The 15,310-nt window shown below is 44.4% G+C and overlaps 2 protein-coding genes across 8 annotated transcripts in view; one reads left to right on the forward strand and one right to left on the reverse strand.

Moving 5' to 3' along the window:
- LOC117776483 (immunoglobulin superfamily DCC subclass member 3-like) overlaps nucleotides 1-10,438 on the reverse strand; it is a 38,730-nt gene extending 28,292 nt beyond the window's left edge. The window contains exons 1-8 of one of the 5 annotated variants that reach the window (XM_034610440.1): nucleotides 10,348-10,438; nucleotides 5,564-5,641; nucleotides 5,366-5,424; nucleotides 2,582-2,887; nucleotides 2,345-2,489; nucleotides 1,864-1,994; nucleotides 1,396-1,533; nucleotides 1,036-1,194 (exon numbers count right to left, since the gene is read on the reverse strand). In XM_034610440.1, the coding sequence (XP_034466331.1) occupies nucleotides 1,036-1,194; nucleotides 1,396-1,533; nucleotides 1,864-1,994; nucleotides 2,345-2,489; nucleotides 2,582-2,887; nucleotides 5,366-5,420 (934 nt within the window). In that variant the 5' untranslated portion in view covers nucleotides 5,421-5,424; nucleotides 5,564-5,641; nucleotides 10,348-10,438. Of the gene's footprint in view, nucleotides 1-1,035; nucleotides 1,195-1,395; nucleotides 1,534-1,863; nucleotides 1,995-2,344; nucleotides 2,490-2,581; nucleotides 2,888-3,007; nucleotides 3,268-5,365; nucleotides 5,771-10,347 lie in introns of those variants that run through there. The other 4 variants (XM_034610438.1, XM_034610439.1, XR_004616436.1 and 1 more) reach the window with 4 other exon arrangements.
- Nucleotides 9,667-15,039, forward strand: polr3glb (polymerase (RNA) III (DNA directed) polypeptide G like b). 3 transcript variants are annotated; one of them, XM_034610450.1, is made up of 8 exons: nucleotides 9,667-9,813; nucleotides 10,483-10,641; nucleotides 12,993-13,122; nucleotides 13,257-13,325; nucleotides 13,475-13,528; nucleotides 13,671-13,750; nucleotides 13,848-13,967; nucleotides 14,718-14,933. In XM_034610450.1, the coding sequence occupies exons 2-8, from the start codon at nucleotides 10,528-10,530 to the stop codon at nucleotides 14,802-14,804; spliced, it is 654 nt and encodes a 217-aa protein (XP_034466341.1). In that variant the 5' UTR covers nucleotides 9,667-9,813; nucleotides 10,483-10,527; the 3' UTR covers nucleotides 14,805-14,933. The 3 variants fall into 3 exon arrangements, with proteins under 3 accessions (XP_034466341.1, XP_034466343.1, XP_034466342.1); XM_034610452.1 differs by having other exon boundaries at nucleotides 9,693-9,813; nucleotides 10,499-10,641; XM_034610451.1 differs by having other exon boundaries at nucleotides 9,700-9,813; nucleotides 10,479-10,641; nucleotides 14,718-15,039.
- The last annotated feature ends 271 nt before the right edge of the window (nucleotides 15,040-15,310 follow it).

Below are 15,310 nucleotides of genomic sequence, written 5' to 3' on the forward strand. Positions count from 1 at the left end.
GTGGTTCTGGTTGTGTTGTGGATCTGGTTGTGTTGTGTTGTCAGCCTGGATGAAGTGCTCATTGTGAAGTGTGACTCTTCACATGCTAATCCTTATTCTAATGAAGCTCAGTCTGAGACACAGACACACAATGAGCCTGTGTGACCTCTGACCCCACCCCCTCTGATCTGCAGCTGGAGCGAATATTATATATATATATTGTATTATATAAATTATCTATGATATTTAAACATGTATTATATATGTTATCTATGATGTACAAATAGATAGATGTACTTTATTGAAATGATTGTGTGGACAGACAGGGGAGCCATACGACTGTATAACTCTCACCTCTTGTAGTTTCTATCAACACCAGAACTCTCGGATTAGTTGCTGCAATAACTGTGAATTTATATTATTTTAGGAACATATTATATTCATATAAATTTTTTACTGCACATCTCATAGTCCTATTTATTTATTTTAGTCATTGCAATGCAATTTTTACGCTTGTCTCTTTTGTCATCTTTTGTATTTAGCCTTTTCCTTTGCTCTTTGTGAAATTGCCCTTGACATGCTGCTGTAACGCAATAATGTTATATAATGAACATGTATTATAGATATTATCTATGATACATAAACATGTATTATCATCAGAACTTCATTCACAGCTCAGGAAACACCTTTTCTCTTTGGCCTTCGACTGGAGACAACAGCTTCTATAAATTAGCTACTACATTATTTATTTTATATTGTTTTCGTATTCCTCAGTATTTGTCTGTCTGTATATGTGTATAGTGATTAAGTGAATGTGTATACGCATATATACGTATAAATATATATATATATATGTGTGTACTGTATATGTGTATATGTATATATTTATATGTGTGTATTGTATATGTGAATATGTATATATGTGTATATATATGTATATGTGTGTACTGTATATGTGTACGTGTATATATGTATACGTGTGTAAATGTATATATGTGTATAGGTGTGTATTGTTTAAATGTGCTATAGGAATGACTGGACTTGTGTGTGAGTCACCTTGAACGACGAGTCGTCCGAGCGCTGTTCTTCTCGAGCGACTTCCTGGTCTGTTCGCTGAACAAACATAAACTCCTGAATGTTGCACAGTCGCATCAGAGATCATCAAGTTTCCTGTTCCCAGAACCTGGATCCCCTCCACACCCATGGAGCGGCCATCTACACACACACACACACACACACACACACACACACACACACACACACACACACACACACACACACACACACACACACACACACACACACACACACACACACACACACAAACAGACACACACACAGACACACACGTGATCAGAGCAGGTGATAAAAACACAGAGTTCAGGTGTTTGTTGAGTTTTATGGTAGAGTTGTTACCGAGGCGACTCCAGGACACAATGGGGCGGGGGTTCCCTGTGGCGATACACTCCAAGATGGCCGTCTGGTGGATGTTGATGGTGAGGTTCTGAGGTCCAGACAGGATGACAGGCTCCTGGTAGATTCTGGATCCTGCAACTGGACTCGGAGAAACCAGAAACCTTCATTAGCACAGACACCACATTAAACCTGACTCTGCCCTCAGTTTGGTCTGTCGGTCTCTTTACCCTCAGTTTGGTCTGTCAGTCTCTTTGCCCTCAGTTTGGTCTGTCGGTCTCTTTACCCTCAGTTTGGTCTGTCGGTCTCTTTGCCCTCAGTTTGGTCTGTCGGTCTCTTTGCCCTCAGTTTGGTCTGTCGGTCTCTTTGCCCTCAGTTTGGTCTGTCGGTCTCTTTGCCCTCAGTTTGGTCTGTCGGTCTCTTTGCCCTCAGTTTGGTCTGTCGGTCTCTTTGCCCTCAGTTTGGTCTTACCAGTCACAGACAGCTGTGCCTCGTGGCTGTATCGAGTGTTGGCGATGTTTGAGGCGACACAGCGAAACAAGCCACTGTCTTTTCGCTGAACGCTGGTGATCTGCAGGACGCCGTTAGGAAGCAGAGTGTACCTGTATGTAAATATACATGAACAGATGTATTAATACATGTTTTAAATGATGTAAACATCAACAACACATCTGTTTGATTAGAGAATCTGATGAATCATTTGTATAATCTATAAATATAATGGTAAAATTATATGCACCTTACTATATCGGCACTACTTTTTTTTTAGGTGTACATTTTTATATATATATATATATATATATATTTTTTTTTTTTTTTGGATATTCAATTCGATATTCTATTTTTATTGTTTGCTTGTGGAATATTTTGAGCATTGCTAGAAGAGAGCCTGTGACTAAGCAAACACGTCAGTAGCTGAACTGATGTGTCAGTGTGACAGTTCCAAATATACCTGGGGTCCTCTGTACTCAGTGGGCGTCGATCTCTCTGCCAGGTGATGTTGGCCTCTGGGATTCCATTTACCTGACAGGTGAGTCTGGACACGCCCCCTTCATCCACAGCAACGGACTCTGGGTGAGACAGGAACTTAGGGAGGGCTAGGGGGAGACAGGGCTGACGAGATGAATACATACTGTATGTGTTGCGTATGTTTCATGTATGTTTGTGTGACATGTTTGCAGTGACTCACATGCGAGTTGGACTCGGGCCTTGCGGCTGATCAACATGCCGTAGCGGTTCTGTGCGGCGCAGTCGTACTCTCCTGCATCCGTCTCATTACTCTCTCGTCTCTTGGAGAAGTTTCTGATGAGCAGCGTGCCGTTGCCGAGCACCGTTGCCTTGATGCCGGTTGCCACAGGAACACCATTCCTTCTCCAGGTGATAGAGATAGGCACCTCCCCTTCTACCTGACAGTCAAGCATCAGGGGGCGGTCCCGCACCGCAATGATATCATTGGGTTCTTTTAGGAAGGCCAGCTCTGATGCTCCACCCACAACTGAGGAGGAGACAGGCTTTTACATTCAGGAACTTTTAAACAATATTTTTAATGAAGCGGAAGTTTAAGCTCGACTGATGGATGTTGTTATTATTATTATTAATAACAGAAAATACTCACTGAGTGAAATGATGAAGATGAGAATGATGATGAAGATGATGTGTCACAGTATCGAACACGCTGCTCAGTGGTCCTTCAAAGGCTCATGGGAAATGGGATTTGGTGATGAAGAAAACCAGAAGCCACCGATTTTATATCAAAACAAAAACATTTTAAGTCACGACGTCCTCGGAGACTTCGGTGAAAGAGTCGAGTTCCCCCCCCACACACTAACCTCCTCCTCCCTCAGGCGACAATGTCCACCCCCCCACCATCCTCCATCTTGTTCTTGCCCCAGCTGGTCTGTGGGAGATGGACAACCCATGATGTCACCCCCTCCCACTGACCCCCCAAAAACCTCCCCTAGACCTACCCCAGACCCCCCCTCCACTCTCATAGTATGAATGACAACAATAATGACAAAAGTCTGAACCAGACAAAACAGCCCCCTCATCCCCAAAAACACCAGGACCTCGAAATACACCAGACAACCCCCCCCCCCACATCCTGCAGCTGCTTCACTTTTAATTCATTCACTTTTTATTTTGTTCCAAGTTCAAGTTCAACTGGACTTAGAGCCAACTCTGAGCCGACAGAATGAATGTCTCAGGGTCGCATGCTGGACCAGAATCCTCACATACCGACACTGAGCCACAACTGAGTGCTACAAACAGAGCCAGAACTCCACAGTGTGCCGACGTTCAGCCACAATTAGCCCGGCGGGTTAACTGTGACAGAGGAAACTGAGCTGAAGTGAAGCTGGTCGGAATCTCCTCTGGACTCATATTTGGGTCCTGGTCTGACAGTGAACCTGCAGACTGATTTATTTATGTGTGAAAAGGTGAAGAACTGGGTGAAACTAAACTTGCTTCAGTTAAATGACGATGTCAAATAAAAACCTTTGTGATTATTCACCTCTAGCCTCAACGTCCTCTTATGTTCGGCCTGTATCATTGATTTCAAGGCCAAAACACTTGTTGACGTCAAGGTGCACAACTGAAGTTATGTCCCTAACATCTGCTAACACATGCTAACATCTACTGGTAGTTGCTAAATTAAATTGTGCAGAAGACCTTCAAACGTACAAAAGACTTTCACCATCTAGACTTAAATTCTAAAATGTTTCTGTTTTTATTTCTCTTCAAACACAAACTGATCCAGACGCTGCCGGTTGGACTCAAACTAACTTGATTATTTACTGCAGCTATTTAGGGTTAACCTAACCCTAACCCTAACCCTCTCGAAATTAATAAAAATAATAATAACAATAATATCCAAGTGCTAAAAAAACAGGTCAACTGGACTTGGTTGAGTTTGTTGCAACAGTTGGAGAAAAATCAAGTCATTGACCATCAAAAAAACTCATCCAAGTCCAGTTGACCTGTTTTTTAGCACTTGGATACACCATGACTTGCATGACTGGGAATCTTCTCAGACAAATAATAATAATAATAAGTTACTCTGTAACCAAGTTCCTCTGGACCCAAAACCTGGAAGCGGAGTAATGTAGAGTAAAAGAGTAAAGGTGAGAGTAATGGTTTGTAACAGGTAGTGGCTGAGTGTTGGGAGTTTGTGTCTTTTGGACGTGAAGACACGAGGACACCAGGACGTGAAGACACGACTCTGTGTGAGTGGTCTGATCAGCTGATGATCATAATGAACCGGTCTCTGCAGGTTTCATCAGACGCCTCCATCTGGCTCCTCATTATAAAGCGGGGGGGGGGGGGATGGTTTAAATCACTAGAGCAGACGGTCCACCCCCCCCCCTCGTCACCCGACCTCCAAATCCCTAAAATCCTTGTCGACCCTTAAAGGTCGTCAGAGGTCATGAGAGCCTCGGTTCAGCAGCCCTCCCTCTCTTTCTGTGGTCTATTGTCGCACGCCCAGACTCGTGACCGTGAATTTCATGAACCCCCCCTGAATTTCATGAAACCCCCCCACACACACAATAATGGTTCTGACTCTCAGCTCCTCCAGAACCAGAAACTTCAAGAACCACAGAAACCCAACGCAGCCTGGATCCTCTGCAACCTTTTCAAGAACCCTCAAACTCTTAGAGCCAGGATTAACAACTTATTGTCATAAAACCTGAGGACACACACATGCACGCACATGTCTTTATAGTTGTGAGGACACTAATTGACATCATCCCCTCACCATAACCATCACAACTAAATAACTCACCTAAACCTAAAAGTCTTAACCCACAAACAGCCCATTGAAGTTGTGAGGAGGGTTAGACAAAATGTCCTCATAATGATGGTATTGGACACACACACACACACACACACACACACACACACACACACACACACACACACACACACACACACACACACACACACACACACACACACACACACTAACAACATGTCAGACCTGAGCAGCAGATCATCATCATCATCATCGTCGTTCGGCTCCGCAGCATCTTCATGATTCTGTGAGTTAAATCCAAATCATCAGAAACATCCAGAGGTTCATCACAAATCTTCTGTTCTCCTCTTCCTCTCCTCGTTCTGCTGACGATCCTCCTCACTCTGATCTTCTTCTGATTCAAACTGACCCTCAGTGACTTACTGTGGGGCGTGGTCTCCAGGAGGGGTGGAGCCAGATGGTTCACAAGGACCGGGGGGCGGGGTCACTCATAAAGTCGACCTGGATGAGAGGAGAGATGGAGGAGATGGAGGAGGGATGGAGGGATGGAGGAGATGAAAGGAGAGATGGAGGAGAGATTGAGGAGATGAGGAGAGATTGAGCAGATGGAGGAGAGATGGAGGAGATGAGAGGAGAGATTGAGAAGAGATGGAGGAGATGAGAGGAGAGATAGAGGAGATGAGGAGAGATGGAGGAGAGATTGAGAAGATGAGAGGAGAGATGGAGGATATGGAGGAGATGAGAGGATATGGAGGAGATAAGGGAGAGATATAGGATATGGAGGAGATGAGAGGAGAGGAGAGATGGAGGAGATGAGAGGAGAGATGGAGGAGATAAGAGGAGAGATAGAGGAGATGAGAGGAGAGATAGAGGAGATGAGGAGAGATGGAGGAGAGATTGAGAAGATGAGAGATGGAGGATATGGAGGAGATGAGAGGATATGGAGGAGATAAAGGAGAGATATAGGATATGGAGGAGATGAGAGGAGAGGAGAGATGGAGGAGATGAGAGGAGAGATGGAGGAGAGATAGAGGAGATGAGAGGAGAGATAGAGGAGATGAGGAGAGATGGAGGAGAGATTGAGAAGATGAGAGATGGAGGATATGGAGGAGATGAGAGGATATGGAGGAGATAAAGGAGAGATATAGGATATGGAGGAGATGAGAGGAGAGGAGAGATGGAGGAGATGAGAGGAGAGATGGAGGAGAGATAGAGGAGATGAGAGGAGAGATAGAGGAGATGAGGAGAGATGGAGGAGAGATTGAGAAGATGAGAGGAGAGATGGAGGATATGGAGGAGATGAGAGGAGAGGACAGATGGAGGAGATGAGAGGAGAGATGGAGGATATGGAGGAGATGAGAGGAGAGGACAGATGGAGGAGATGAGAGGAGAGATGGAGAGATGGAGGAGATGAGAGGAGAGGACAGATGGAGGAGATGAGGAGAGATGGAGGATATGGAGGAGATGAGAGGAGAGGACAGATGGAGGAGATGAGAGGAGAGATGGAGGATATGGAGGAGATGAGAGGAGAGGACAGATGGAGGAGATGAGAGGAGAGATGGAGGATATGGAGGAGATGAGAGGAGAGGACAGATGGAGGAGATGAGAGGAGAGGAGAGATGGAGGAGATGAGAGGAGAGATGGAGGAGAGATAGAGGAGATGAGAGGAGAGATAGAGGAGATGAGGAGAGATGGAGGAGAGATTGAGAAGATGAGAGGAGAGATGGAGGATATGGAGGAGATGAGAGGAGAGGACAGATGGAGGAGATGAGGAGAGATGGAGGATATGGAGGAGATGAGAGGAGAGGACAGATGGAGGAGATGAGAGGAGAGATGGAGGATATGGAGGAGATGAGAGGAGAGGACAGATGGAGGAGATGAGAGGAGAGATGGAGGATATGGAGGAGATGAGAGGAGAGGACAGATGGAGGAGATGAGAGGAGAGATGGAGAGATGGAGGATAACTACAGACCGATATCCAACCTCCCCTTCCTGTCTAAAATCCTGAGAAGGTTGTAGCCAATCAGCTGTGTGAGTTTCTCCAGGAAAGTAATATGAAGACTGTCGGGGTTTAGAGCCAATCACAGCACGGAGACAGCCTTGGTTAAAGTCACTAATGAGCTTCTAGTAGCTCCAGATGTTTGTGTCTGTCCTCGTTCTGTTAGATCTCAGTGCAGCATTCAACACTATTGACCATCACATTTTATTAGAGAGACTAGAACAGTTCATTAGTATTAAAGGAACCGCCCTGAACTGGTTTAAATCCTATTTTTCAGATCGTTTCCAATTCGTGCAAATTAATGATGAGTCATCTGTGCGCACCAGAGTTAACCACGGTGTTCCACAGGGCTCTGTGCTCGGCCCAATTTTATTCTCATTATATACGCTTCCACTAGGAAACGTTATCAGGACACACTCGTACATTTCCACTGCTATGCAGATTACGCCCAGTTATACTAACCCTAACCTGAACAATGTAATCAAATAACTAAACTCCAATCACGTGTCAAGGACATAAAAACCTGGATGAGCTGCAAGTTTCTCTTATTAAACTCAGATAAAACAGAGGTTCTAATACTTAAACACCTTAGAGACACATCATCTAATGATGAAGCTGCTCTAGACGACATCGTCTTTGCTTCCAATGAAACATCAGGAACTCGGGAGTGATCTTCGATCCTGATTTGTCCTTTAATTCTCACTTAAAACTAATTTCTAGGACCGCCTTCTTCCACTTGTGTAACATCTCAAACATCAGACATATCTCAAAAAGATGCTGAAAAAACGAGTCCAGGCCTTTGTTCCATCCAGACGTGATTATTGTAATTCATTATTATCAGGCTCCAGCAGGAAGTCGTTAAAGACTCTGCAGCTTGTCCTAAACGCTGCAGCACATGTCCTGAAGAGAACCAGGACCAGAGACCACATGTCTCCTGTGTTAGCTTCACTACACTGGCTTCTGGTTAAATCTAGAATAGAATTTAAAATCCTCCTCCTCACCTTCAAGGCCCTTAATAATATGGCAGCATCAAACCTTAAAGAGCTGAAAGTACCTTATCACCACTAGAGCCCTGCGCTCCCAGAATTCAGGCTGTCGTCCCTAAAGTCTCGAAAGCAGAGGAGGAGCCAGAGCTTCAGCATCAAGCTCCTCTCCTGTGGAATCATCTCAGCTTCAGTTCTGGAGGCAGACTCCCTCTGTACGTTGAAGATTCAAACCTTCCTTTACGATAAAGCTTATAGTTAGAGCCGGTCCAGGTTTGTCTTTACCTGTTAAAAGATTTTTAGTAGTTTTACTCTTGTTGAGGGTTAAGAACAGAGGATGTCTCACCTTGTTAAAGCCTATGAGACAAACTGTGATTTGTGAATATGGGCTATACTAATGAAATTTGATTGATTGATTGATGGAGGAGATGAGAGGAGAGATTCTTCTGAGTCTAACTTTATGAATTTCTTCACTTCCTTTGTATATTCCCAAACACCGGTTTGATCATTTAACTAGAATGTTCACTTCCTGTTTGTGGAAAGATAAAAAGCCTCGTAATAATCAGAGAAAATTGACAATGGCGAGAGACAGAGGAGATCTTGGAATTCCAGAGTTATCTCACATTTAGTGCCAGATAGTCTGGGCTATAAAAGAGTTACATGCACATTGGCTGGAGGAGTAATATGTGAAAGAGCAGAACAAATCGATCTAATTATCGTCCAGTCCCACCTATTACATTAGATACATTTCACTCACATCTACAGAGAAAAATATGGAGGGAGCTAGAGTTATAGGATTAGAAATCCTCCACAGAGCTGATATCACAGCCTCCAGAGGTGTGAACCTTGATTCATATGTTCTGCCACTGCCCTGCAGTCAAATCCCTTTGGTCAGAGGTGTTTCATTCAATCTCTGTGTTAAGTAATGTCCCCTGGTTTGCTTGTTAGGATAAAACACTGCAAAGGTAAAGTCAAAAGAAGGGAAAGTGGTAGGTCTGTCCTTCATGGCTGCTAAAAGACAGATTTTGTTCAATTGGAATAGTCGTAAGCCAGAATGTTTCTCAATAGAAACATGGTTACTTGAATTCTCAAATTTTCTTGGTATGGAACAAATAGCTGATAAGTGATATAACATTTACTGTATTTGGCGTATTTGAGATGGAGTTAAAGTGGCATGAGCAGCCTTATGTAAAGATTTTCCATGTACACACGTATTCCTCAAGATAATCAATCCAATAACTAATAACGAGGCAACGAGGGTACGCCCCCTTTCAAGTTACATGTTGCTGTGTAACCATTGTAACTTTTTGTACCTTTCATTGCTATTTTTTCTCATTGACGCAGCTGTTTTCTTTTTTGTATATTGTTGTAAGTGTTGACTGTAAATAAAAATGAATAGAGTTTTGATTATTGAAGATTACATTTACATTAAAATGACGTCAACAATTACTAAGGTCAATTTCTGATGATCAACCAATCACTGATCAATAACTGATTAAACTAAATATTCATGACAGAAGTCGTTCATGTTCCAGTCCGTTAGATGGCGCTGACGATCCGATCAGACGCTTTTGTCAAACTGAAGAAGAAGAAGAAGAAGATGTAAACAAAGATGGTTTAATGTCGCATGAAGCTTCACTGAGCAGAACATCTGTGTCTGACTGATGAAGAGAAGACACGTTTATCTGAAGGTGAAACACAAGCTAACTGCTGCTAATACAGCGCAGCTAACCGCTGCTAATACAGCGCAGCTAACCGCTGCTAATACAGCGCAGCTAACCGCTGCTAATACAGCGCAGCTAACCGCTGCTAATACAGAGCAGCTAACTGCTGCTAATACAGCGCAGCTAACCGCTGCTAATACAGAGCAGCTAACCGCTGCTAATACAGCGCAGCTAACCGCTGCTAATACAGAGCAGCTAACTGCTGCTAATACAGCGCAGCTAACCGCTGCTAATACAGCGCAGCTAACCGCTGCTAATACAGAGCAGCTAACCGCTGCTAATACAGCGCAGCTAACTGCTAACCGTTTTACTCCTGCTAATACATGTATTAGCATCTATTAGCAGAGTTGTTACAGGGAAATGTGTAAAAGTTTCAGTTAAACTAACAGTGTAACACAATATCACATTTTTATGTGTACAACTTTCAGAAACACTTTGACTTGTACATTAACGTGTGTATGGGTAAATATTGTAGTTGTTACGTGTGTATTTGATACTTACTGACTGTTCTATACACATGATCCACAGTGTGGAACCAAACAGGACTCACACACCACGGGTCACATGTGTTTTATGGAGATCACATTGTACTCTGGTGAACAATGAAGTTTTGTGTTGTTGTTGTTGTGCAGTCAGGACTCACATCCTGCAGCAGCCGATCTGGTCTGAGGAGCAGCTGTGATGGCGGGGCGTGGTCGTGGTCGGAGGATGATGAGTTTCAGCGTGGACGCTGTCGGCATCAATAGAGGAGACAGTTTACCTCCGACCATCCAGCAGCCGACACCTGCATTCCCGGTAAGACACCGAGACCAGGGGCCTGTTCTATGAAGCACGGTCAACATATCCAGGATCTGTTTATCCAGCTGAACTTAACCTAACAATCACAGTCAGGCTAAGTGGTCACATGACGCTGGGTATCAACTCATTAAGTTAACTCAGGTTTCTTCATCAAGATCTGAGCGTGTGCACATAAAAGGGGCGGCGTTTACTGTTTATGCCCAATCACAGACATGGACACGTTTGACTGACAGCAGAGCCTCATATTTCACAACGAGGATCAGAGGAGAACAAACATCCAGAATAAAAGACACAGTTCCAGCTGCTAAATGCAACAAATAACAGCTGGTAAAACATCTGGGATTGTGTGTAAATTACAGCGCCGCCTGGTGACATTTGGTAAAAATATATCACGTGACCACGATATAATAACGTGTGGGAAGGAGATAAATAATCTGTTGTTTACTAACAAGACGTGTGGAAGTGAAGAAACATTAGAATCCCAAAATGAGGACACACACTGACTCTGAGGACACACACTGACTCTGAGGACACACACTGACTCTGAGTACACACTCTGTCTCTGAGGACACACACTGACTCTGAGTACACACTCTGACTCTGAGGACACACTCTGTCTCTGAGGACACACACTGACTCTGAGGACACACACTGACTCTGAGGACACACACTGACTCTGAGGACACACACTGACTCTGAGTACACACTCTGTCTCTGAGGACACACACTGACTCTGAGTACACACTCTGACTCTGAGGACACACTCTGTCTCTGAGGACACACACTGACTCTGAGTACACACACTGAGGACACACACTGACTCTGAGTACACACTCTGACTCTGAGGACACACACTGACTCTGAGGACACACACTGACTCTGAGGACATACTCTGTCTCTGAGGACACACTGACTCTGAGGACACACACTGACTCTGAGGACACACTCTGACTCTGAGGACACACACTGAGGACACACACTGAGGACACACACTGACTCTGAGGACACACACTGACTCTGAGGACACACACTGACTCTGAGGACACACTCTGACTCTGAGGACACACTCTGACTCTGAGGACACACTCTGTCTCTGAGGACACACACTGACTCTGAGGACACACACTGACTCTGAGTACACACTCTGTCTCTGAGGACACACTGACTCTGAGGACACACACTGACTCTGAGGACACACACTGACTCTGAGGACACACTCTGACTCTGAGGACACACACTGACTCTGAGGACACACTCTGAGGACACACTCTGACTCTGAGGACACACACTGACTCTGAGGACACACACTGACTCTGAGGACAGACACTGACTCTGAGGACACACACTGTCTCTGAGGACACACTCTGCAAACAGAGAGATTGAGATGTACTGGGTGAGTTAGAGGCTGAGATCCACTTCACCAACCAGACATTGATTTAAACTTCCCTTATCCTTCCCTTTAAGGAGAGTGTGCACCACACAACAGTGTAGAGTCACTGTGGTGAGTGTTCAAGTCCCAGAGGGGGGGGGGGGCTGTCACAAGGTAAATCTGGAAACTATCTGTCCCCCAAATAAATATGTATTTCACAGGATGAAGCTACTTAAAGGATCAAAGTATTAAAGTATGTGAGGTTCTCCTCCGCTAACACTCCCAGTACATCAGTATCAGTAAGTGAAGTAAAGAGTAAGTACTCACAATCCCAGATGTTTTACCAGCTGTTCTTCCTGCATTCAGCAGCTGGAACTGTGTCTTTTATTCTGGGTGGTTGTTCTCCTCTGATTTTTATTATTCAACAGTTTGATCCTCAGCTCTGCTGTCAGTCAAACTGTCCATGTCTGTGATTGGTCATATGCAGGAAACCCCTCCCCTTTCATGTGCACTGTACAGTAGGAAAACCTGAGTTAACTTAACGAGTGGATACCCAGCGTCATGTGACCACTGAGCCTGACGGTGATTGTTAGGATAAGTTCAGCTGGATAAACAGATCCTGGATATGCTGAACTCTCTTCATAGAACAGGACCACGAGTCTGTTCACACCTGAAGTCTTGAAAACAGTCTGACGAGCAGAACCTCCTGTAGAATCTGGATGTTTTTAAGTTTCTTCAGTATCAGTGTCTGTTCATCACTGAGTTCACTTCAAACAGAAGCGGATCACAGTCAATTCAGCTGCTTTCATGACTCAATAACAATAATAATAATAAAACTACAGATTCAGATTTTTAAAAACTCATCAAACTTTAACAGATGAATCATCAGTGTCACATGCTCTGTGAGACATACTTCATTAGATGGTGAGTCCTTCTGACATCAGTGCATTCTGGACAACTGTTTGTGTGTGTTGTCCAGGCAATGGAGAACAAGCCCCTCCCCCTGGCAGCTGGCGAGGAGGCGGAGTACATGTTGGCTCTCAAACAGGAGTTCAGAGGAGCCATGAGGAGTTTGCCCTGCTTCATCCAACCAGCCGCCCCTCACAGAGGTCAGAGGTTACAACATACACGTCCTCACTAGCATGTTTTAAAGCTCACAGATACACATCAATAATCAACATGAATTTCATAAAGACGCATGAATCACAAGCTTAATTGTGAAAGTCTTCTGTTTCCTGCACAGATGTGGAGAGGTACTCTGATAAATATCACAGCTCGGAGCAGACGGACAGTCTGATCACCTGGACTCCAGGTCAAATCAATACTTATCTATTGATCCTTTGATTTGTGCTTTAACATTCAGCTGTAAACTCAATACTGTGACCAGTGGAGGGCGCTACTATCCTGTCGTTCAATGAGAGTCTGACGAGTGGGGCTTTCTAATTGGTTGTTTGATTTCAGACTGGAGGAGATTACCCAGAGAGCTCAGAGTCGCCAGGGTGCCTCGCAGAGACGGTCAGTACTCTGAGTAATCTGATTACACAGTAATGTTATTAAACTCATGTGTCAGTATATGTTTCAAGTGGACTGTGGTGTCAAAGTGGGGATGACTGTTTGTCTGATGGGCGGACGGACTAACTCCTCTCGTCTTCCTCAGGTGTGTCGGTCAGTCGCTCGGTTCCATCAGGTCAGAAGACACAAGTAAAGGAGAAGGAGGAGATTCTGCTCAAACTAGAGGTGAACAAACATTCATCAATAAGCTGCTGGTCCACCTTAAACACGTTAACTGTCACTTCCACCTTCAACATTAATAACTGTGACTTCCACCTTCAAGAGTCTGGAGCAGAAGGAGCAGCAGGGGAGCTCAGAGGAGGAGGAGGGAGAGGAGAAGAAGAAACAGGAAGAGGAGGAGGCTGAGGGAGAGGAGGAGTACGATGAGGAGGAGTTTGGAGAGGTGAGTAAAACTGATCAATAATCAATATTCATGTTTAATCACTCAGATTCGTCCATTGAACTGGGTTCAGGTAGCCGAGGGACCTGGCTCAGAGACGTCTCGCTTTTGTGGGAGGATCCTGAGGCGTCCCCAGGCCTGATGGGATATGTAGTCTCCTGTCTATGTGAAGTTCTAAGCTCTCACCTGACGGAGAAAACTAAGACACATCTCTTCTGACTACGCCTTGGTTAAGAAGATGATGTCTAATAACCATCGTCAACTCTGGTGTTTATAGAGAAATGCAAAAATAAAATAATAAGTTTAGTGACACTTTGTAGTTTGGCTTTTTTGAAGCTAATGTTCTTACATGATTCTTGCTTTTCTGGGTTTGTTCCCTCATGGTTGATGCACTTATTGTAAGTTGCTCTGGACAAAAGAGAAGCTAAATGAAATCGAATGTAATGTTCTTGCCTGTGACCTCAGGCGAGGGTGTCGATAGCCCAGTAGATTGAAAGCTTGGCTGTGCAGCTCAGCCTCCATCTTTCTTCACTGCTGGTGTTCACCTGCAGGTTCATAGATCGCTGCCTCGACAGAAACAACCTTCAGACCACAGCTTCCACCAGATGTTCCCAGTTCACCCTCACTACTCGCGATCAGCTGACAGCTCTGCTCCACCCGAGTGTCGAAAACATACGCTGGCAGATCTGATGATTCCTCCATGAAGTACTTTTATGATCCACTCATGTTGAAACGTTTTCTGTCTGTCTACAGGAGACCGACTACATAATGTCGTACTTTGATAACGGAGAGGAGTTTGGAGGAGACAGTGACGACAACGTGGACGAGGCTATTTACTGAACACACTCTGCCAGGCAGCTGATTAGATCTGTTTTCAAAGACTCAGAGCAAAACGACTGTGGACTCACAGCATCTCACCAGCGGTTTTCAATGTTTTATCAATGTCTATTGTTTGTTCGTTGGAGAAACGAGCGTACACTCCACGATTTAAGACTGTTTTTTGCCCCAATTTCGGAGTCATACGATTTTCCACTTCGCCGTGCGTCGTACAGGGCGATCAAGCAGCGATTCACTGCTCGAGACCGACATGTCAGAAATGTATCGGCACTGACATGTCAGAGGGCTGAAGACCACAGAAGACTGAAGTGTCCTGTAGGGGGCGCCGTCTCTGACAGACCCTCTTAAGATCCAGAGGACCTGCTCATTCATCTCAGTAAACTCATCAATCAAACTGTAAATAACTGTCGTTTGTAAAAAAAAGGTTAAAGAACAACAATGTGAATCAGCTGCTTTTTAATAAACATTTTAAACGAGATCAATGTTTCTCATCAACGCCCTCTACTGTT

The sequence above is a fragment of the Hippoglossus hippoglossus genome, chromosome 16, assembly GCF_009819705.1.
Source record: "Hippoglossus hippoglossus isolate fHipHip1 chromosome 16, fHipHip1.pri, whole genome shotgun sequence".
Classification (NCBI taxonomy): domain Eukaryota; kingdom Metazoa; phylum Chordata; class Actinopteri; order Pleuronectiformes; family Pleuronectidae; genus Hippoglossus; species Hippoglossus hippoglossus.